Consider the following 25,057-nt stretch of genomic DNA (forward strand, 5'->3'; position numbering starts at 1 on the left):
GATAAGTCAAACATGTCTGATATGAACATTGACATAAACCCTCTACATACTTGAGTTTCTCCAGTCTGCAGTGTGGATCCTCCAGTCCAGCAGAGAGCAGTCTGACTCCTGAGTCTCCTGGGTGATTGTAGCTCAGGTCCAGCTCTCTCAGGTGTGAGGGGTTTGACCTCAGAGCTGAGACCAGAGAAGCACAGCCTTCCTCTGTGACTAGACAGCCTGACAGCCTGCAAAGAGTCGAATCATATTAAAATCACACTGATATTCTTTGGTGGTGAAAATAGTGGCAGTATATATTTTTTAACATTTTCAGATATATCTGTGTCCTGAAACCTGCCATATCTACTCAGAAATGAATGTTTCATTATTTGAAATTATAAATTATCAAAGTGTTGCTTGTAGAGAGAAGCATGTATAGTACAAATATTTGAGTTGACTGACCAGACCAGTTTAAAAAGCAGTATCATTCAAAAGACAGACAGTGAGGTATCAGATTTAGATTGTATTGAGTATACAGTCCACACCATATCTATTTTGACAGTGAAGCTAACATTTTAAATGTGGCTCTATACTCCAGCATTTTGGATTTCAGATCAAATGTTTCATATGAGGTGACATTGACGCATTTGCAGTTTGTTTTGGTTATGTTTTGCCCAATAGAAACTCAATGTTGGATGAAGACTGGAGTACTTTTCTTTATAAGTGAGTAGATAACATGTTTCTAAACACTACTTAATTAATCCTGATGATGCCTTGATTAATACAAATCATGAATGAATCATGAATAATAATGAGTGAGAAAGTTACATAGGCTACAACAAAACATGCTAACCTCTCACCATTACCAATAACAGAGGCTACAACAAAACATGCTAACCTCTCACCTTTACCAATAACAGAGGCTACAACAAAACATACTAACCTCTCACCATTACCAATAACAGAGGATACAACAAAACATACTAACCTCTCACCATTACCAATAACAGAGACTACAACAAAACATGCTAACCTCTCATCAATACCAATAACAGAGGCTACAACAAAACATACGAACCTCTCACCATTACCAATAACAGAGGCTACAACAAAACATGCTAACCTCTCACCATTACCAATAACAGAGGCTACAACAAAACATGCTAACCTCTCACCATTACCAATAACAGAGGCTACAACAAAACATGCTAACCTCTCACCATTACCAATAACAGAGGCTACAACAAAACATGCTAACCTCTCACCATTACCAATAACAGAGGCTACAACAAAACATGCTAACCTCTCACCATTACCAATAACAGAGGCTACAACAAAACATACTAACCTCTCACCATTACCAATAACAGAGGCTACAACAAAACATGGTAACCTCTCACCATTACCAATAACAGAGGCTACAACAAAACATACTAACCTCTCACCATTACCAATAACTGAGTCTACAACAAAACATGCTAACCTCTCACCATTACCAATAACAGAGACTACAACAAAACATACTAACCTCTCACCATTACCAATAACAGAGGCTACAACAAAACATGCTAACCTCTCACCATTACCAATAACAGAGGCTACAACAAAACATGCTAACCTCTCACCAATACCAATAACAGAGGCTACAACAAAACATGCTAACCTCTCACCATTACCAATAACAAAGGCTACAACAAAACATGCTAACCTCTCACCCTTACCAATAACAGAGGCTACAACAAAACATGCTAACCTCTCACCATTACCAATAACAGAGGCTACAACAAAACATACTAACCCCTCACCATTACCAATAACAGGGACTACAACAAAACATGCTAACCTCTCACCATTACCAATAACAGAGGCTACAACTAAACTTGCTAACCTCTCACCATTACCAATAACAGAGACTACAACAAAACTTGCTAACCTCTCACCATTACCAATAACAGAGGCTACAACAAAACATGCTAACCTCTCACCATTACCAATAACAGAGACTACAACAAAACATGCTAACCTCTCAACATTACCAATAACAGAGGCTACAACAAAACATGATAACCTCTCACCATTACCAATAACAGAGGCTACAACAAAACATACTAACCTCTCACCATTACCAATAACAGAGACTACAACAAAACATGCTAACCTCTCACCATTACCAATAACAGACTACAACAAAACATGCTAACCTCTCACCATTACCAATAACAGGGGAAATTAGCATTTATACTGATATTTGTGCCTCTATAACTTTGTTATTCATCATTATTCACTATTCATATCTAAACGGTAAAATATATGTATGAATTCTCTCAAATAGAAGGTGACATTATGTCCTGTCACCTAATATGAAACATTATATCTCAAATCCAAAATGCTGGAGCACAGCACCACATTTAAAACTGTAAGCTTCACTGTCCAAACACATTTGGTGTGGACTATGTGTGTCTGGTAAACACATGTGGATCTGGTGAACAGTTATCACTTGTTGACCAACTACAGGAATACTGACCTCAGAGTCTCCAGTTTACAGTGGGGATTCCCCAGTCCAGCAGAGAGCAGCTTCACTCCTGAATCCTTCAGGTCATTGTTACTCAGGTCCAGCTCTCTCAGGTGTGAGGCGTTTGAACTGAGAACTGAGACCAGAGAAGCACAGCCTTCCTCTGTGACTCCACAGCCTGACAGCCTGACAAAGAGATCATCATGACTTCACAAACACACTGTTAATTTAACACCAGTAGTGTAGAAAGACAATGGCAGATGCATTTGGTTTATTCTCTTAAACAACATATAGATTCATCTTCTGTCTTCTAGAACTGTATGGTCATAATGTTATACTAATGTGAACATCAATGCATTTATTCAATATGTTTTTCAACATAATATTATATACATATTATTATGCATATTTTTCTCTAAACGGAATATTTCTTCCTGATGATTAGTTCTTATATGTCATTTTATTTACTCACAGAACAGCTCTGGAGGCTTTGACCACTGGCAGCAGCCTCAGAAGACCTTTCTCTGATCTGGAGTATTTCTTCAGGTCAAACACATCCAGCTCCTTTTCTGAAGTCAGCAACACAAAGACCAGAGCTGACCACTGTGCAGGTGACAGTTTGGGTTTTGAGAGACTTCCTGAGCTCAGGTAGCTTTGGATCTCCTTCACTAGAGAATGGTCATTCAGTTCATTCAGACAGTGGAACAGATTGATGCTCCTCTCTGGAGAGGGATTCTTTCTGATCTTCTTCTTGATGTACTTCACTGTTTCTTCATGGCTCCGTGAGCTGCTTCTTGTCTTTGTCAGTAGACCTTGTAAGTGCTTCTGATTGGACTCCAGTGAGAGGCCCAGAAGGAAGCGGAGGAAAAGGTCCAGGTTTCCCATCTCACTTTGTAAGGCTTTATCCACAGCACTCTTGTAGACAGTAACTTTAGACTTGTCTCTGAACAGCGCAGAAAGGTTCCTGGACGTTGATTGCGGTTCGGCCATTAGATTCTCATTGTTGTTGATGAATGAGAAGAACACATATACAGCAGCCAGAAACTCCTGAATGCTCAGATGAACAAAGCAGTACACCTTGTCCTGGTACAGCCCACATTCCTCTTTAAAGAGCTGTGTGCACAATCCTGAGTACACTGAGGCTTCATTGACATCAATGCCAGCCTCTTTCAGGTCTTCTTCATAGAAAATCAGATTGCCATTCACAAGCTGTTGAAAAGCCAGTTTTCCCAGTGACAGAATGCTCTCTTTATTCCAGTTTGGACCTGTCTCTTCTTTCCCAAGATACTTTTCATTCTTCTGTTTGGTATGAAACACCACAAGGTGTGTGTACATCTCAGTCAGAGTTTTGGGCATCTCTTCTCTCTTATGTTTCAGCATGTATTCAAGGACTATTGCAGAAATCCAACAGAAGACTGGAATGTGGCACATGGTGTGGAGGCTCCTTGATGTCTTTATGTGTGAGATGATTCTGCTGGCCAGGTCCTCATCACTGAATCTCTTCCTGAAGTACTCCTCCTTCTGTGGGTCATTGAACCCTCGTACCTCTGTCACCTGGTCAACACACCCTGAAGGGATCTTATTGGCTGCTGCAGGTCGGGTAGTTATCCAGAGGAGAGCAGAGGGAAGCAGATTTCCCCTGATGAGATTTGTCAGCAGAACATCCACTGAGGTTGACTCTGTGACGTCACAACAGATCTTGTTCTTCTGGAAGTCTAGGGGCAGTCGGCACTCATCCAGACCATCAAAGATGAACAGAACTTTGTACTTGTCATAGTTGGAGATTCCTGATTGTTTGGTTTCCATTGAGAAGTGATTAAGAAGTTCAATGAAAGTGTGTTTGTCCTCTTTCATCAAATTCAGCTCCCGGAAAGGGAATGAAAATACAAATTGGACATCCTGATTTGCTTTTCCTTCAGCCCAGTCCAGAATAAACTTCTGCACAGAGACTGTTTTTCCAATGCCAGCGACTCCCTTTGTCAGCACAGTTCTGATAGGTTTGTCTTGTCCAGTTAAGGGGTTGAAGATGTCGTTACATTTGATTGCAGTCTCTGGTCTTGCTTGTTTCCTGGTTGTTGTCTCAATCTGTCTCAGCTCATGTTCATTATTGACCTCTCCTGTTCCACCCTCTGTGATGTAGAGCTCTGTGTAGATCTTATTGAGAAGTGTTGGGTTTCCTTGTTTAGCGATCCCCTCAAATACACATTGAAACTTCTTCTTTAGATTAGATTTGAGTTCACGTTGGCAAATCACAGCAGGATCATCTGAATGAAGAAATAACACAGATGATATTAATATTACGTCTGTTTTAATGCCTACAGTATTGTAGGACTGTTATAAAGTTTTAAATTATAATTATTTATTCTCTTAACTGACTGTATAAATGTGTAAATATTTTCATAATGCATTACAGACTGGTGTGACTGATTATATTATTATTGGTATTATTGATGGTATTATTAATGTTGTCTCTCCCTCTAAATTAATCACCACAACACATCCCTGCTGCTACTTGATGAGGTCACTAGGTGTTGTGTTAAGACTCCTACAATGTCATTGAGTTACACAGCTACTTTAGCTGTACTTTAGCTACAGCTTTTAAATGTTATAAAACAGCATTCAACATGAGGCAGACAGATCTTACATTTCTCCAGTGAGTCAGCAAGCTCCTTCTGGTTCATTTTCCTCAGGACGTGCAGTGTGATCTTCAGAGCCCCCTCTCTGGCACTGCTCTCCTGCTTCTCATCTTCAGCATCCACCACTTCCTTATCCTGCTTCTGACTCTCAAAGCCTTCTGGGAGTTCTGGACTAAGAATCCTCTTGAACATCTTCAGCTCGTTCTTCACAAATGTCATAATTTTCTCTTCAAGCAACTGAAATAAATCAAGTAAATAAGTTAAGTAAGAGAAGAAATGCTTTCTCATTAACACATTAATGAATGATTGACAGATCAACTTTACTTGAGGTAAACAAAAACAAATGTACATAACAGGACCACATACACTGAATATGGAGGCCAGGTCTGTTTGATGACTCTGGGAAGACTGACCACTGAGAATCTCTGACTCTGATCTCTCCTGTTGGTTTCTGTGGACAAAACACACACACACACACACACACACACACACACACACACACACACACACACACACACACACACACACACACACACACACACACACACACACACACACACACACACACACACACACACACACACACAGGGAGGGAATGTTGTCTTTGTTTAATATTGTTTTAGGACTATGAAAATGGACAAAAGGATTAGCCTATGGATTATGAAAACAACAACAATAAATGGGAAAATGGGAGAGGAGAAATGACTAGAGACAGTGTTGTTTAACTCACTGACCATGACCCATGAGTTCTTCTTACCTTTGTTCAGTAGAAAAGTCTCCCTCTCTAAAGGAAATAGGAGGATTCATAGACTGGTCACTCTTCATGGACACACAGCTGGGTACAGGGGAGGCTGGTCTCTCCTGCTTGATTGGGCTTCAACACAACAGAGACAAACATTACATCTCTCATCTACTCTGAGCTCAGATGGGGAAACATAAGAAGAGTTTCATTCAAAAAAGCTATATATCCATTTTCAGAAATGTTCGTAAATTAGCTTTTATTGTTTAAAGAAGTTATGTTTATGTTAAGTTATGTTTATGTTTTTTGCTAAATGAAGAGATGGAACGGGGGTACCTGCTTCTATAAACCAATGAGGAGATGGCACGTGGATACCTGCTTTTATAAACCAATGAGGAGATGGCACGTGGGTACCTGCTTCTATAAACCAATGAGGAGATTGCACGTGGGTACCTGCTTCTATAAACCAATGAGGAGATGGCACGTGGGTACCTGCTTCTATAAACCAATGAGGAGATTGCACGTGGGTACCTGCTTCTATAAACCAATGAGGAGATGGCACGTGGGTACCTGCTTCTATAAACCAATGAGGAGATGCAGCGCGAACTGCGTCACAAATAGAACTGACTTCTAGACGCTCGTTGGCGCGTGCAGTGTGTCATTTTTAATAACGAAATTAATTTAGCGACGTGAGCGTTGTAGTCAGCCTGTCAGCCCCGCTAAAAGGCTGGTGTCGTTACTCTGCCTTCTCCAGGGGCATGTTGAGGTAAATTTACTAACCGGGAGGGTTGAATTATGTAATTTATTGGTGGGCTGGAAGACGCACTCTTGTCTTTTCTATTCCGAGGTTGTTTACTCGCAATATCAGATATTAAGATGTGTTTTATAATGAATGTATACTGAGGTTGAGGCTCTGACTAGTGATTATTTACCCGGTGTTCAATACCTGCTATTGAGGCGCCCTGAAAATAATATTCAAAAGATTGGTCCTTGGACACAGAGGGGTTAAACACTAAAGTTACCGTCCATCTAGTGAAGAGTGTCACACCCTTTGTCCTTTGTTATATATATTTTCTTGATTAGTTTAGTTAGGTTGTGACATGGGGGATGTTTGTGTGTTTTGTCTAGTTTAGGGTGTGTGTATTGTTTATGGGGTTTTATAGTATGTATGGGGTTGTGTTCAGTGTAGGTGTTTAGGAAAGTCTATGGTTGCCTGATTTGGTTCTCAATCAGAGACAGCTGGTTATTGTTGTCTCTGATTGGGAGTCATATTTAAGGCAGCCATAGGCATCAGGTAGGTTGTGGGTAATTGTCTATGTTTGACGTTAGTAGCTTGTGTCTGCACTTTCGTTTATAGCTTCACGGTCGTTTGTTGTTTTGTTTTGTAAAAGTGTTCGTTTTCGTGTTTCGTCATCTCTATTAAAAGAAGATCTACTCATATCCCGCTGCGCCTTGGTCCGCTTATTATGACGATCGTGACAAAGAGAGGAGAACTGGACAGAGGTAGCTAGTATCAGTCAACGAGAGAATTATGTATTGTTAGCTAAATTAACTAGGATGCTGCTGGTATAGTAGCTAGCTAGATTACCTAACTGTACCGACTAGCTTGGCTAGCTAGCTGGTCGTTCTGTACCTCGTCTCGATGAAAATGACGAATCCGGTGAACCACAAAATGAAACAAGGATAGAGAGTGAAAAGGATCCGGCTACACTCATACTGTCCCTGACTGTAAAGAAAAAAAGCAAATTGAACACTGAACTTCGGTGTTTCAACACTGTAACAAACTCTGTCGTTATTCTCCAAGATCACCTCAGCCAACTCTGAGCGTACCGGACAATATGCTTGGCGCCACACTGAACGTGGACGCGGACAGTTCTGTACATGGACGCGGACAGTTCTGTACGGGGAATATGTTGAGATCTGGGCCCATATCCACAAAGCGTCTCAGAGTAGAGAATTGGTCGTATAAGTGCTGAGAATAAAGACATTTTACACTAATGGGTATAAATTAAAGCTATGCATGAAGTCTCTAGTCCCACCTAGTCAGCAGATATTTAGGACACCTCGTGAGCTGTCCTAAGTAGTTAAGAGTTAACAGCAGGTGTCTTGATAATACTATAGAATAATGCAGTGAGTCAGTGGTTCCTGCACCACATGTAATTGCTTTGTAGTAGTTAAAAATAATGTTTGATATTTCTATATAATCAATCTATAAATAATATAGACCTACATGCAACAATGTGTGTTGTGCTTTTGGCAATGATTTATGTATAATAATTATGTATAACAAGCGATACCATGTATGTCTGCATAGCACTTTGTCTTCATTTTGGCAGATTAACTCAGGTTTTTAAGGAGTTGGACCTGTGGCTGAAAGGTGGCTGGTTTGAATCCTGGGCCGGGCGCTGGAAAAAACGGGAAGAATTGATCTGACCACTGGAAAGCTGCTGGGTTCACATCCTCAAAACATTCACCTTTTGTTGATCAGAACTCTAGAGGTTCTTCTTCACTGAACCCAAAAATATATATAACTTTTAGTGGTTCCATATATTAAGGAAGTGATAGAAGCCTTGTTGGTTCTATAAGGAACCTTATTTTCTAAGAGTGTTTAATAAACACGTTTTTCTTTTGATTATTTAATTATCTACATCATGTTATTTCAAGTTGTCCCTTTGGAGCACAACATCACATTGTTAAAAAATAATCCTAAATTGGGCATGGCTATAAAATGGGCAGTTGAAGGCATCTAGGGCGTAATATGTGTTCGATGAATATGAACATTGTATGTAACGTTGTAGGCAACATTATTGGGACGGGACTTGATGTCTACTATGCCAAAGCTATTTAGAGTTGTTAAACGGGTGTGAAGAGTGTGTTGATATAACGGTAATATTGTCAAAATTCTGCTTGTAACAACGATCAGAATTGGTTAAAAAAATATGCATTCCATTATATTAGGTATTAATTAAGAGCAGACAAAGTGGTCGTGTCGTGAAAATTCTATCAAATGTCTCACATTGCAACGAGTACAGTCAGGGTGCCGTGGAACCCCTGCAGTACCTCCACAGACCCCGGATTGAGAACCCCTGCAGTACCTCCACAGACCCCGGATTGAGAACCCCTGCAGTACCTCCACAGACCCCGGATTGAGAACCCTTGCAGTACCTCCACAGACCCCGGATTTAGAACCCCTGCAGTACCTCCACAGACCCCGGATTGAGAACCCCTACAGTACCTCCACAGACCCCGGATTGAGAACCCCTGCAGTACCTCCACAGACCCCGGATTGAGAACCCCTGATTTAGCAGATGCTCTTATCCAGAGTGATTTACAGTAAGTGCATTCATCTTAAGATAGATATTTATTTTGGAAATAAACTTAATCAAATCTTCATAAAATTGTCATCTTACCTCTTAGCTTTGGTGTCATGTCCCCCAGAGAGATGCATTTTAGAGGCAGGGCCCCCCTCCTCTCTCTCCCCAGAGAGACTCATTTTAGAGCACTGACCCCTAAACAGAGATCCAACATGTTGGTTGTGGTTAACACAGTGACAACTAAACAGAGATCCAGCATGTAGGTTGTGGTTAACATGGTGACAACTAATAATTGATTGTCAATTGTTCTTATTTATTCATTATCTCTTTGAGAAAAAAAACATTTACTAACAGACATAGAATTTATTAATGATCTCTTATGAAACATTTACTAACAGACATATCTAAACAGTCAGGTGATTTAATGCATCACATGAACATGTAGTTGTGACATTTCATCTCCATGGTAACTGTCAATAATAATAATAAATCACTGTTTGTTAAGGTAGTCATAGACAGTACAGCAACATAAGGCCATGTCTCACACTATTTTTATTAATTAAAAGTAGGCTATTTATTGTCTTTCAATCTGTTATTTTCTAAACGTATCTGAGAATGTAGACAGAAGGGCTAAAATGGACATGATTGATCTGAGGGGGAAATCATTGATCCATTCAGAAAGGTTTTATGCATCAAGTAATAGATGTTATATTATGTAAAGTAGGCTAGGTTATAATGTATAATAGTGGGTTGTTAGTGATATGTTATATTATGTAAAGTAGGCTAGGTTATAATGTATAGTAGAGGGTTGTTAGTGATATGTAGATGTTATATTATGTAAAGTAGACTAGGTTATAATGTATAATAGTGGGTTGTTAGTGATATGTAGATGTTATATTATGTAAAGTAGACTAGGTTATAATGTATAATAGTGGGTTGTTAGTGATATGTTATATTATGTAAAGTAGGCTAGGTTATAATGTATAGTAGTGGGCTGTTAGTGATATGTAGATGTTATATTATGTAAAGTAGACTAGGTTATAATGTATAGTAGAGGGTTGTTAGTGATATGTAGATGTTATATTATGTAAAGTAGACTAGGTTATAATGTATAATAGTGGGTTGTTAGTGATATGTAGATGTTATATTATGTAAAGTAGGCTAGGTTATAATGTATAATAGAGGGTTGTTAGTGATATGTTATATTATGTAAAGTAGACTAGGTTATAATGTATAATAGTGGGTTGTTAGTGATATGTAGATGTTATATTATGTAAAGTAGACTAGGTTATAATGTATAGTAGTGGGTTGTTAGTGATATGTAGATGTTATATTATGTAAAGTAGACTAGGTTATAATGTATAGTAGTGGGTTGTTAGTGATATGTAGATGTTATATTATGTAAAGTAGGCTAGGTTATAATGTATAATAGTGGGTTGTTAGTGATATGTAGATGTTATATTATGTAAAGTAGGCTAGGTTATAATGTATAGTAGTGGGTTGTTAGTGATATGTAGATGTTATATTATGTAAAGTAGACTAGGTTATAATGTATAGTAGAGGGTTGTTAGTGATATGTAGATGTTATATTATGTAAAGTAGACTAGGTTATAATGTATAATAGTGGGTTGTTAGTGATATGTAGATGTTATATTATGTAAAGTAGGCTAGGTTATAATGTATAGTAGTGGGTTGTTAGTGATATGTAGATGTCATATTATGTAAAGTAGACTAGGTTATAATGTATAGTAGAGGGTTGTTAGTGATATGTAGATGTTATATTATGTAAAGTAGACTAGGTTATAATGTATAGTAGAGGGTTGTTAGTGATATGTAGATGTTATATTATGTAAAGTAGACTAGGTTATAATGTATAGTAGAGGGTTGTTAGTGATATGTAGATGTTATATTATGTAAAGTAGACTAGGTTATAATGTATAGTAGTGGGCTGTTAGTGATATGTAGATGTTATATTATGTAAAGTAGACTAGGTTATAATGTATAGTAGTGGGTTGTTAGTGATATGTAGATGTTATATTATGTAAAGTAGACTAGGTTATAATGTATAATAGTGGGTTGTTAGTGATATGTAGATGTTATATTATGTAAAGTAGACTAGGTTATAATGTATAATAGTAGGTTGTTAGTGATATGTAGATGTTATATTATGTAAAGTAGGCTAGGTTATAATGTATAGTAGTGGGTTGTTAGTGATATGTAGATGTTATATTATGTAAAGTAGACTAGGTTATAATGTATAGTAGTGGGATGTTAGTGATATGTTATATCATGTAAAGTAGACCAGGTTATAATGTATAGTAGTGGGTTGTTAGTGATATGTAGATGTTATATTATGTAAAGTAGACTAGGTTATAATATATAGTAGTGGGTTGTTAGTGATATGTAGATGTTATATTGTGTAAAGTAGACTAGGTTATAATGTATAATAGTGGGTTGTTAGTGATATGCAGATGTTATATTATGTAAAGTAGACTAGGTTATAATGTATAATAGTGGGTTGTTAGTGATATGTAGATGTTATATTGTGTAAAGTAGACTAGGTTATAATGTATAATAGTGGGTTGTTAGTGATATGTAGATGTTATATTATGTAAAGTAGACTAGGTTATAATGTATAGTAGTGGGTTGTTAGTGATATGTAGATGTTATATTATTTAAAGTAGACTAGGTTATAATGTATAGTGGGTTGTTAGTGATATGTAGATGTTATATTATGTAAAGTAGACTAGGTTATAATGTATAGTAGCAGTTTGTTAGTAATATGCAGATGTTATATTATGTAAAGTAGACTAGGTTATAATGTATAGTAGAGGGTTGTTAGTGATATGTAGATGTTATATTATGTAAAGTAGGCTAGGTTATAATGTATAATAGCAGTTTGTTAGTGATATGCAGATCAAGGTCTATACCTCGGCTATAACCTACATATCATAGATGACCAGTCTAAACCTGTTCAGGTCAGTTCACATAATGTTATAGTCCTACCAGTAGCAAGACAGAGAATGTACTGTATATAACCTACATATCATAGATGACCAGTCTAAACCTGTTCAGATCAGTTCACATAATGTTATAGTCCTACCAGTAACAGGACAGAGAATGTACTGTATATAACCTACATATCATAGATGACCAGTCTAAACCTGTTCAGATCAGTTCACATAATGTTATAGTCCTACCAGTAGCAGGACAGAGAATGTACTGTATATAACCTACATATCATAGATGACCAGTCTAAACCTGTTCAGGTCAGTTCACATAATGTTATAGGCCTACCAGTAGCAGGACAGAGAATGTACTGTATATAGCCTACATATCATAGATGACCAGCCTAAACCTGTTCAGGTCAGTTCACATAATGTTATAGTCCTACTAGTAGCAGGACAGAGAATGTACTGTATATAACCTACATATCATAGATGACCAGTCTAAACCTGTTCAGGTCAGTTCACATAATGTTATAGTCCTACCAGTAACAGGACAGAGCATGTACTGTATATAGCCTAATGTATAGCCTAGGCCAGATACTTTTCCACAACATTTCCAACAGAGACCATCAGGTTGGTCGGCATGATTAGTGATCATACTGTAGCTCAAACCTACTGTGACTGTTGAATGTCTGACGATGACCTAACTTTATAATAGTACGTAGCTACCAGAATCTGCCCGTCTTTCCTTCAAATCAACACATGTATCTGTCTTCTAATGCAGTGGTGTAAAGTACTTCAGTAAAAATACTTTAAAGTACTACTTAAGTTGTTTTTGGGGGTATCTGTCCTTTACTTTACTATTTATATTTTTAACAACTTTTACCTTTTACTTCACTACATTCCTAAAGAAAATGATGTAATTTTTACTCCGTACATTTTCCCTGACACCCAAAAGTACTCGTTACGTTTTGAATGCTTAGCAAGACAGATAAATGGTCCAATTCACACACTTATCAAGAGAACATCCCTGGTCATCCCTACTGCCTCTGATCTGGCAGACTCGCTAAACACAAATGCTTTGTTTTTAAATGATGTCTGAGTGTTGGAGTGTGACCCTGGCTATCCATAAATTAAAATAACAAGAAAATGGTGCTGCCTGGTTTGTTTAATAAAATGAATTTTAAATTATTACTACTTTACTTTTACTTTTGATACTTAATAATATTTAAAACCAAATATGTTTAGACTTTTACTGAAGTAGTATTTTACTGTGTGACTCACTTTTACTTGAGTCATGTTCTATGAAGGAATCTTTCCTTTTACTCCAGTTTGAGAACTGAGTTCTGTTTCCACCGCTGTTCTAACGTTCCATATGAGACACAGTTTCAACAGACATTCTGGAACTGCGTCGGCTACAAAGTTACTTTACATTTCATATCAGGAAATAAACTAACGGTCACTGGGTGGTTTCGTTTTGCATTGCCCGGCTCCCCGGGTGAGCAGAGTTTGCGCATTTTAGACCATTCCATTGGTCCTTAAAATAAATGTCCACTATCCTGTTGCACCGGGCCATGCAAAACGAACTTCCCCCTGTCGCAGCGCACTGAGACACAGAGTTCTAAACCCGGACGCGTATCTTCAAGACATCTCTCTTACATTATTTTTGATAAACATATAATTTACTCAAAACCAAGTTTAGTTGTTTTTTTCCTCCAAAATGTGAGTTACTGTCGGACTTTAATAATTGTAAACAGTCCTACAAACCCAAAAGGTTTTAATTTGAGAATGTTCATTTGTATGCCTCAAATATTAAACTGTCTTCAAATATTTGATGATTAGTTGAATCAGGTGTGTAAGTGCTGGTAAGAACAAAAGGATTGAGAAACCCTGAGATAAACATAAAACCATATAATTGAAAAGCTCCTCCACCATCTTTACCAGACGTTTTACTGATAACATGTCGGCCTACTGATTAGTTTACACTTTGAAAACTGCTGTCTGTCAGCAACTCAGCTCCAGTAGCAGTTCTACTAACTAGAAATATCTCATTACAGATATTCATTCTCTTACTCTGTCCTTTAGAATAAATAATTTTTCAGAAATACTTACTTTATTTTTCAGTTCTCTCCATATAGCGTTTTTAGCTCTGTCCTCAAAATGGATCCTTTCCAAAAGAACAACTTTACTTTCTGTTTCAGCTCAGCTGTCTCCCCATCATGATAATAAAGTGTTTTATTGGTATCTTCCACTAGATGGAAGTACACACCTGCTGTAACTAGACTTTACAACTATGTGTTCGGTTTCACACAGGCAGTGTCCCCAAGGAGGAGTGCTGATCTAGGATAAGGTCCCCCTGTCCATGTAAACTGATTCATTATGATCTAGGATCAGGTCCCCCTCTCCATGTAATCTGATTCATTATGATCTAGGATCAGGTCCCCTCTCTCCATGTAAACTGATTCATTATGATCTAGGATCAGGTCCCCCCTCTCCATGTAATCTGATTCATTATGATCTAGGATCAGGTCCCCCTCTCCATGTAATCTGATTCATTATGATCTAGGATCAGGTCCTCCTCTCCATGTAATCTGATTCATTATGATCTAGGATCAGGTACCCCTCTCCATGTAATCTGATTCATTATGATCTAGGATCAGGTCTCCCTCTCCATGTAATCTGATTTATTATGATCTAGGATCAGGTCCCTCCTCTCCATGTAATCTGATTCATTATGATCTAGGATCAGGTCCCCCTGTCCATGTAATCTGATTCATTATGATCTAGGATCAGGTCCTCCTCTCCATGTAATCTCATTCATTATGATCTAGGATCAGGTCCTCCTCTCCATGTAATCTGATTCATTATGATCTAGGATCAGGTTCTCCTCTCCATGTAATCTGATTCATTATGATATAGGATCAGGTCCCTCCCCTCCATGTAATCTGATTCTTTATGATCTAGGATCAGGTCCCTCTCCATGTAATCTGATTCATTATGATCTAGGATCAGGTCCTCCTCTCCATGTAATCTGATTCATTATGATCTAGGATCAGGTCCCCCCTCTACATGTAATCTGATTCATTATGATTGTTTTGTCTCACGTCTCTTTATATTCATGTATCCTGGGGGCCATGTAATCGGATTCATTATGATTGTTTTGTCTCATGTCTCTTTATATTCATGTAGCCTGGGGGCCATGTAATCTGATTCATTATGATTGTTTTGTCTCATGTCTCTTTATATTCATGTAGCCTGGGGGCCATGTAATCTGATTCATTATGATTGTTTTGTCTCACGTCTCTTTATATTCATGTAGCCTGGGGGCCATGTAATCTGATTCATTATGATTGTTTTGTCTCATGTCTCTTTATATTCATGTAGCCTGGGGGCCATGTAATCTGATTCATTATGATTGTTTTGTCTCATGTCTCTTCATATTCATGTAGCCTGGGGGCCATGTAATCTGATTCATTATGATTGTTTTGTCTCATGTCTCTTTATATTCGTGTAGCCTGGGGGCCATGTAATCTGATTCATTATGATTGTTTTGTCTCATGTCTCTTTATATTCATGTAGCCTGGGGGCCATGTAATCTGATTCATTATGATTGTTTTGTCTCATGTCTCTTTATATTCATGTAGCCTGGGGGAAATGTAGTTGTATTGAAATTATATTGTTTTATAACCTTCTTTGTTGCTCAGTGGTACTTCAATTGTCCTGACCACGTCCAATTCTTTCACACAGTAATGCTCCAGCATCCACTCAGAGATTATGCATCTAATGCATTCCTCAAATACTGCAGAGTTGTTCAGCAAGTCCCTGAGATCGTCCTGTTCAACCACATGTATTAGTTTATTTGTCAGATGAAACCTGAGGGGATCACTGTAGTGTCATAATGCATCAACAATGGTTCTGAGGTCCTCAACAATGTTATTCTGTACCGTAGCTGGGATGCAGTGTTCTTTCCTGATTTTATAAATAAAAAGACAGATATTGTTTTAGAGACCTTCAATTAGCTGCTCAGTGTTGATCTCTGTGGCTTTGAACATATTCAGCCTCTGGCAGACTCTCTACATCGCTCATGTCATCTTCAATGGGATCAGTCCCAGTCTCAAATTCATCATGAGGACAATTCTCATCTAAGTTGTCTCTTAAAAGCTCTCTGTGGTTTTGGTAGATGTGTGACCGATAGACGCTGAAACATCTATTTGTTTTCCCCCATTAACTCCACAGGTAATTAGAACATGTGGTTCATGCTGGTGATAGAGGACAATATGTGTGAGTCGTCTGGACACAGAGAAAGTTTGCTCGTTGCAAAGTGGACTATTGAATAGAGTTGGCATTCTTCAGAAAGATTGTGAACCTTGGAATGATGGGATGGAATCATGGAGATCATTGGTACTCAGCCACTTGCTGACATCATCAAGGGACCAGTCTTCCACAGCCACACTCTAATTCAAGTTGACACTAAAAGCGAAAGTGAAATGTATTAGTGTTGAGGCTAAAACAAAACCTATCCCACTCTTTCCAGACAACCACCTTTCCTCCTAATTAGTATTTCTGGTTGTTCCATAACGAAGCAGAGCTTGTCAGGAAAGGTGAAGATGTCTGTCTCTTATTTATCTGACTCCATATTTCTTAGTTTGGGACATTATGGGATTCTGCAGTCCCACATTTAAGTGTTGACTCAGATAATATGACGCTCCAAATGGGGCATTAAGTTCTTCTTCCATGTCGACCCAAATTGTCCTATTAGAGTTGTCAATAAAGAGCCTATCAGGGCAGTTATAAAGTCTTCTTGATATAATTGTCCTATTAGAGTTGTCAATAAAGAGCCTATCAGGGCAGTTATAAAGTCTTCTTGGTATAATTGTCCTATTAGAGTTGTCAATAAAGAGCCTATCAGGGCAGTTATAAAGTCTTCTTGATATAATTGTCCTATTAGAGTTGTCAGTAAAGAGCCTATCAGGGCAGTTATAAAGTCTTCTTGATATAATTGTCCTATTAGAGTTGTCAGTAAAGAGCCTATCAGGGCAGTTATAAAGTCTTCTTGATATAATTGTCCTATTAGAGTTGACAATAAAGAGCCTATCAGGGCAGTTATAAAGTCTTCTTGATATAATTGTCCTATTAGAGTTGTCAATACAGAGCCTATCAGGGCAGTTATAAAGTCTTCTTGATATAATTGTCCTATTAGAGTTGTCAATAAAGAGCCTATCAGGGCAGTTATAAAGTCTTCTTGATATAATTGTCCTATTAGAGTTGTCAATACAGAGCCTATCAGGGCAGTTATAAAGTCTTCTTGATATAATTGTCCTATTAGAGTTGTCAGTAAAGAGCCTATCAGGGCAGTTATAAAGTCTTCTTGATATAATTGTCCTATTAGAGTTGACAATAAAGAGCCTATCAGGGCAGTTATAAAGTCTTCTTGATATAATTGTCCTATTAGAGTTGTCAATAAAGAGCCTATCAGGGCAGTTATAAAGTCTTCTTGATATAATTGTCCTATTAGAGTTGTCAATAAAGAGCCTATCAGGGCAGTTATAAAGTCTTCTTGATATAATTGTCCTATTAGAGTTGTCAATAAAGAGCCTATCAGGGCAGTTATAAAGTCTTCTTGATATAATTGTCCTATTAGAGTTGTCAATAAAGAGCCTATCAGGGCAGTTATAAAGTCTTCTTGATATAATTGTCCTATTAGAGTTGTCAATAAAGAGCCTATCAGGGCAGTTATAAAGTCTTCTTGATATAATTGTCCTATTAGAGTTGTCAGTAAAGAGCCTATCAGGGCAGTTATAAAGTCTTCTTGATATAATTGTCCTATTAGAGTTGACAATAAAGAGCCTATCAGGGCAGTTATAAAGTCTTCTTGATATAATTGTCCTATTAGAGTTGTCAATACAGAGCCTATCAGGGCAGTTATAAAGTCTTCTTGATATAATTGTCCTATTAGAGTTGACAATAAAGAGCCTATCAGGGCAGTTATAAAGTCTTCTTGATATAATTGTCCTATTAGAGTTGTCAGTAAAGAGCCTATCAGGGCAGTTATAAAGTCTTCTTGATATAATTGTCCTATTAGAGTTGTCAATAAAGAGCCTATCAGGGCAGTTATAAAGTCTTCTTGATATAATTGTCCTATTAGAGTTGTCAATACAGAGCCTATCAGGGCAGTTATAAAGTCTTCTTGGTATAATTGTCCTATTAGAGTTGTCAATAAAGAGCCTATCAGGGCAGTTATAAAGTCTTCTTGATATAATTGTCCTATTAGAGTTGTCAATAAAGAGCCTATCAGGGCAGTTATAAAGTCTTCTTGATATAATTGTCCTATTAGTTGTCAATAAAGAGCCTATCAGGGCAGTTATAAAGTCTTCTTGATATAATTGTCCTATTAGAGTTGTCAATAAAGAGCCTATCAGGGCAGTTATAAAGTCTTCTTGATATAATTGTCCTATTAGAGTTGTCAATACAGAGCCTATCAGGGCAGTTATAAAGTCTTCTTGATATAATTGTCCTATTAGAGTTGTCAGTAAAGAGCCTATCAGGGCAGTTATAAAGTCTTCTTGATATAATTGTCCTATTAGAGTTGTCAGTAAAGAGCCTATTTGGGCAGTTATAAAGTCTTCTTGATATAATTGTCCTATTAGAGTTGTCAATAAAGAGCCTATCAGGGCAGTTATAAAGTCTTCTTGATATAATTGTCCTATTAGAGTTGTCAGTAAAGAGCCTATCAGGGCAGTTATAAAGTCTTCTTGATATAATTGTCCTATTAGAGTTGACAATAAAGAGCCTATCAGGGCAGTTATAAAGTCTTCTTGATATAATTGTCCTATTAGAGTTGTCAATACAGAGCCTATCAGGGCAGTTATAAAGTCTTCTTGATATAATTGTCCTATTAGAGTTGACAATAAAGAGCCTATCAGGGCAGTTATAAAGTCTTCTTGATATAATTGTCCTATTAGAGTTGTCAGTAAAGAGCCTATCAGGGCAGTTATAAAGTCTTCTTGATATAATTGTCCTATTAGAGTTGTCAATAAAGAGCCTATCAGGGCAGTTATAAAGTCTTCTTGATATAATTGTCCTATTAGAGTTGTCAATACAGAGCCTATCAGGGCAGTTATAAAGTCTTCTTGATATAATTGTCCTATTAGAGTTGTCAATAAAGAGCCTATCAGGGCAGTTATAAAGTCTTCTTGATATAATTGTCCTATTAGAGTTGTCAATAAAGAGCCTATCAGGGCAGTTATAAAGTCTTCTTGATATAATTGTCCTATTAGTTGTCAATAAAGAGCCTATCAGGGCAGTTATAAAGTCTTCTTGATATAATTGTCCTATTAGAGTTGTCAATAAAGAGCCTATCAGGGCAGTTATAAAGTCTTCTTGATATAATTGTCCTATTAGAGTTGTCAATACAGAGCCTATCAGGGCAGTTATAAAGTCTTCTTGATATAATTGTCCTATTAGAGTTGTCAGTAAAGAGCCTATCAGGGCAGTTATAAAGTCTTCTTGATATAATTGTCCTATTAGAGTTGTCAGTAAAGAGCCTATTTGGGCAGTTATAAAGTCTTCTTGATATAATTGTCCTATTAGAGTTGTCAATAAAGAGCCTATCAGGGCAGTTATAAAGTCTTCTTGATATAATTACATGTTAGGGAACTTTAATCCTCCCTTCTAAGTCTTTGCATGTATTCTAGCTTGGTTCATCCTGGCCCTTTTAATAGTCCAAATTAATCATTTTGTCTATAGATCATATTCTTTGTTGTTTCATTAGTTAAAACCTGCATTTCAGGAAGGGATCCAGTCTAAATCACTAGAAATTAGCATTTTATAGCTGATATTATTCATTTCTATCCCCCCAGCAGGGATTTTTTGCATGTTTCAGTGTGAAAAGAGTGTCCCCTTTTTGGGCCCTCACCAGTAGGCAACCCTGTTGTCATGGTCACCAGTTAGCATCACTGTTGTCATGGTCACCAGTTAGCATTCATGTTGTCATGGTCACCAGTTAGCATCCCTGTTTATGGATTATAAAAAAATAAAAAATGTATTAAAATGTTTGTAAAATATTTTATTTATTTATTCAAAAATCTACTTACATTGCTGCATCAAACATGTCTAGCAAACCAAACACAGGTATTAACAATACTCAAACATACAAAAATATCAATACAAATAAAATAATACAAAAAATAAACAAATTAAGTGCAATTATATTCACTCTGAAAATATCTTATTATAATGATTCATGAAGATGTTATTCTTGTTGTTATTCACTAGGGTTAGTGTTTTAATAAGATAATTAAATTCAATCAGGAAAAATTTGTAATTTTGGTATAGAATTTTGGAATCTTTGTTTGTGTATAAAGTATTTGGCAACAAGAATAAAAAAATTAACAATCATTTCAGTGGTTTTGTTATCATTGCAATAGTAACATATTATATATTTTATGTTAAAAATATAGCAAGTGTTCATAATGGTAAATAAGAACTTTGCAAGGTTTTCCCAAAATTCTGACACAAATTTACATTCAAAGAACAAGTGAGACAGATTCTCACCTTCTTTTCCACAGAAAACGCAGATATCATCAATAGCCACACATTTGGAAATTATAGAATTACATGGATATATCTTATGTAAAATTTTGAAGTGCACTTCCTTAACTTTGTTTGGTATACAGTATTTGTAAGGCCTTAACCATGCATTTTTCCAGACAATGTCAGGAATAAGCATATTCCAGAAAAACTTTCCTCTCGGTGTAAGTTGGTTTTGTGAATGAAGAATTTGTGTTATATATTTATTACAACAAGATTTCTCAAGTAAGCCCACGCCTTCCAATCTGAGTTCTGGATAAACTTTGTGATCATTCCCAAAATTAAGATGACTTTTCATAAGTGTAGTTAGACCACTGGGAACGGCTTTGATCACAGAAATAAACTCTCTGAAAGGTATTGGAAAATCTTTCATTGTTATAAATTGTTCATATGTGAGAATATTACCCTTGTTGTCGAAAATATCAAGAACAAAGTCAATATTCCTCTCATGCCAGCTGGGGTAGAACAATGACTTATTCCTTACAGTGTTTGAATTATTCCACAAAAGAGCTTTATGAGGGGAAAAATTGTGCAGGAAACATATTTTCCAGGCCATTAAGCTTGTTGGTGAAACCTAGCCAATTTAGCAGGTAATCTTTCAGGAATAGAATTACATTTCAGTAAAAATTAAAGACCTCCCAATTTATTAAACACATTATTTGGAATGAAATACCATATTGAATCAGTATCGATCAAACATTTTTTCAACCAGTTTATCTTGAAAGTGTTATTTATGTCAACAAAATCAAACACTTCTAGACCGCCTTCAGCTCTTTTGTTAGAAAGGACAGATTTTTTTAGTATGTGAGACTTATTTTTCCAGATGAAGTCAAGAAAGGTCTTATTGATCACTTTACAAGTAGCTGGATTTACACATAACGATAATGAGGGGTACACAAAACCAGACAGTCCCTCTGCCTTGGACAGAAGTACTCTCCCAAGTATAGAAAGTTATCTTTGTAGCCAATTATTAAATATATTTTTAGTTCTCTTAATTTTAGGAGAGAAACCAAGACGCAGCGTAGTTCGTGTTCAACATGTTTAATAAAAGACGAATAAACGTGAACACAATACAAAATAACAAACGTGGCAAAACCGAAACAGTCCTATCTGGTGCATAGAACACAAAGACAGAAGACAACCACCCACAAACCCCAACACAAAACAAGCTACCTAAATATGGTTCCCAATCAGAGACAATGACTAACACCTGCCTCTGATTGAGAACCATATCAGGCCATACATAGAAATGGACAATCTAGACACTCAACATAGAATGCCCACCCAGCTCACGTCCTGACCAACAGTAAAACAAAGAAAACACAAAAGAACTCTGGTCAGAACGTGACAAGATTTCACATTTAGAAACATTCAGCATTAATCCTGATGCAATAGAAAATGCAGTTATAGCATTAAGGGCTTGTGCCACCTGGTCTTTGTCTCTTAAGAAAAGAGTAGTATCATCAGCCAGTTGGGAAATTTTGATTTCTTTGTTAAAAATGGTTAAGCCATACAAATTTGCATCATTCAGAATATCTAGAGATAGAAGTTCCACAACCAAAATAAATAAAAATGGCGAAATTGGGCATCCCTGTCGTACACTTCTGTTGATACTAAATCTTTTGGAAGTATTAAGGTTTAGTAGCACAGAACTATTTATATCTTTGTAAAACATGCGAATTACTTTAATAAAATTTTCCCCAAATCCAAAAAGTAAAAGAGAAATTCATGTTCAATTGTGTCAAAGGCTTTACAGAAGTCCAGAAATAGGACAACCGCATCTGAGTCAATTGCATCTGAGTAATCTATAAGGTCCAAGACTAAACTAATGTTAGAGCTTATGTGACGGCCCTTCATAAATCCTGTTTGAGTCTCATTTATAATGGTATCTATTCCTTTCTTTAATCTTTTGGCATAAACCAGAGCAATCAATTTGTAATCAACATTTAATAAAGTAATTGGTCTCCAATTGTCAATGAGAGAAGGGTCTTTATCAGGCTTCGGAATCAATGAAATAAGGCCCTGTTTCATAGTGGAGACCATTTCCCCATTTTTAATGCAATCTTGAAACATATTGAAAATCGGGTCTTCTAGCAACTCCCAAAACTGTCTATAGAATTCAACTGACAGGCCATCGGGGCCAGGTGATTTCCCTTTTTTCATTGAATTCAGAGCCTCTCTAATTTCACCAATTGACACAGGTGAATCGCAAACTGAGTGGAAATCATCCTCAATTACCGGGACACAATTCTGAATGTGGCAAATGTAACTTTCACAACCATCTTCCTGAAATTGAGAGCTGTAAAGGTTTTCATAAAAGGAATTGACAAATTATGATATTGTAATGGGATCTTTGCATAAAACATTGTTAATTTTGAGTGCAGTTATAGATTTTCTTTTTCTAGTTTCTCTTTTCAAGTGCAAAAAAGTAACTAGTGTTTCTATTCCCCTCTTCAAACCATTTTGCTCTTGACCTTACAAAGGCGCCCTTTGCCAGATCCGTGTAAGTCTGTTCTAATTCTAGTTGTAAAGACCTGAACACAGACTCCTCTTCTTCAGATAGATTATCTTTCTTTAGAAAACTGTCAAGCTTGCTCATCATCATCATGCAGATTTAGAAGCACGGTGGCTATGAAAAACTCCCTAGAAAAGCCGGAACCTAGGAAGAAACCTAGAGAGGAACCAGGCTCTGAGGGCCTGGCTAGTCCTCTTCTGGCTGTGCCGGTGGAGATAATAAGCGTACATGGCCATTAAGGCCAGATTGTTCTTCAAGTACTGTAGTTCAAAGTTCTTCATAGATGACCAGCAGGGTCAAAAAATAATGTGGTTATAGAGGGTGCAACAGGTCAGCCCCTCGGGAGTAAATGTCAGTTGGCTTTTCATAGCCGAACATTCAGAGGTCGAGACAGCAGGTGTGGTAGAGAGAGAGAGGGAGAGAGAGAAAGAGGTGGGGGAGAGGGAGAGAGAGCGAAGATCGAAACAGCAGGTCCGTGACAAGGTATCACGTCCGGAGAACACACATGCCTCTTCATGTGATACATGATGTTTGGCTGTGCTGTGTGAAGTGTTATCTTATGGGTTTGGTGATTGTTCTGTGTGAAGCCGTATTCTGCATTGCATCATGGAATGTGATGTGAAATCCCTGGGCCTATGGCTGTTGAAGCTACTCCACTGCACTGCTGCTGTGAGCAGGAGTGGGAGAGAAGCCATGCTTTTATTAGACTCTTGTTCTGTCACTCATTCTCCTGCCTCTCCATCTCAAAGGCTGACAAATATTTTGAAGAGTGGTTAAAGAGGTGGCTGTGTGCACACACACTCAGACTCCAACTCTATTTATAGGTTTGTCTTATTCCAGAATACACCCATAATTGTGATTCACACAGTATGGTTCTATGTTTTCCACTCTGTGATTAAAAGTAGTTCTCAGAATAGAGCATTTTTGAATTGACCAAAGCCCTTCTCCCCCGATTGCTCAGTTTGGCCTGGCGGCCAGCTCTAGGAAGAGTCTTGGTGGTTCCAAACTTCTTCCGTTTACGACTGATGGAGGCCACTGTGTTCTTGGGGACCTTCAATATTGCAGAGAGAGAGAGAGAGAGAGAGAGAGAGAGAGAGAGAGAGAGAGAGAGAGAGAGAGAGAGAGAGAGAGAGAGAGAGAGAGAGAGAGAGAGAGAGAGAGAGAGAGAGAGAGAGAGAGAGAGAGAGAGAGAGAGAGAGAGAGAGAGAGAGAGAGAGAGAGAGAGAGAGAGAGAGAGAGAGAGAGAGAGAGAGAGAGAGAGAGAGAGAGAGAGAGAGAGAGATACAGTATAATAACGTGAAAAATAACAGTGCTATAAGTTTGGTAGGCATACTCTATGTTTCTAACACACACCTAAACAAAACCACAAGCTATAGCAGAGCTCTAAAACATCCTTACCTATGCAATGTCCATCAGTAGAGGGAATCTCAGTCTGTTCCTGGACTGAATGGCAGTCCTTTTTGTTTCCTCTCTTGGAACGCTAACAGAGAAAGGGAAAGAAAATGGTACAGAGAATAAATAAATAAATGGAACACTTCTGAATCCAAGGCAACAATTTAGTGATGAATAAAACATATTTATGGCATGTATTTGTCTTATCATAGCCACATCAATAACATCAGCACCTAACTGGAACAACAACAACATGCTAACTCCCTGCTATACCTTGAAGTTGATCCTGAGTTTGGTCATTGAAAAGCAAAGGAAGCTCCTTCTTGCTTTCTGCTCAGCCCCCCTCTCTGTCTCAGCCTGGTCTGATGGGTTTGTTGCAGTAGAAGCTGGTCTTGACGCCTCCTTGCATCCCTGTACCAGCTGCTGGGTCAAGGAC

At 37.6% G+C, this 25,057-nt stretch overlaps 1 protein-coding gene across 1 annotated transcript; it reads right to left on the bottom strand.

Annotated features, from left to right (window-relative positions):
• Nucleotides 1-2,514: 2,514 nt before the first annotated feature.
• On the bottom strand, nucleotides 2,515-5,352 carry LOC120037644 (NLR family CARD domain-containing protein 3-like; the record flags this gene model as incomplete). Its single annotated transcript, XM_038983644.1, has 3 exons — nucleotides 2,515-2,674; nucleotides 2,961-4,752; nucleotides 5,133-5,352. Coding segments are annotated over 3 exons (2,172 nt in total), but the record flags the coding sequence as incomplete, so codon positions are not given.
• Between the last annotated feature and the right edge of the window lie 19,705 nt (nucleotides 5,353-25,057).

This window comes from Salvelinus namaycush, unplaced genomic scaffold (genome assembly GCF_016432855.1).
Source record: "Salvelinus namaycush isolate Seneca unplaced genomic scaffold, SaNama_1.0 Scaffold18, whole genome shotgun sequence".
NCBI lineage: Eukaryota > Metazoa > Chordata > Actinopteri > Salmoniformes > Salmonidae > Salvelinus > Salvelinus namaycush.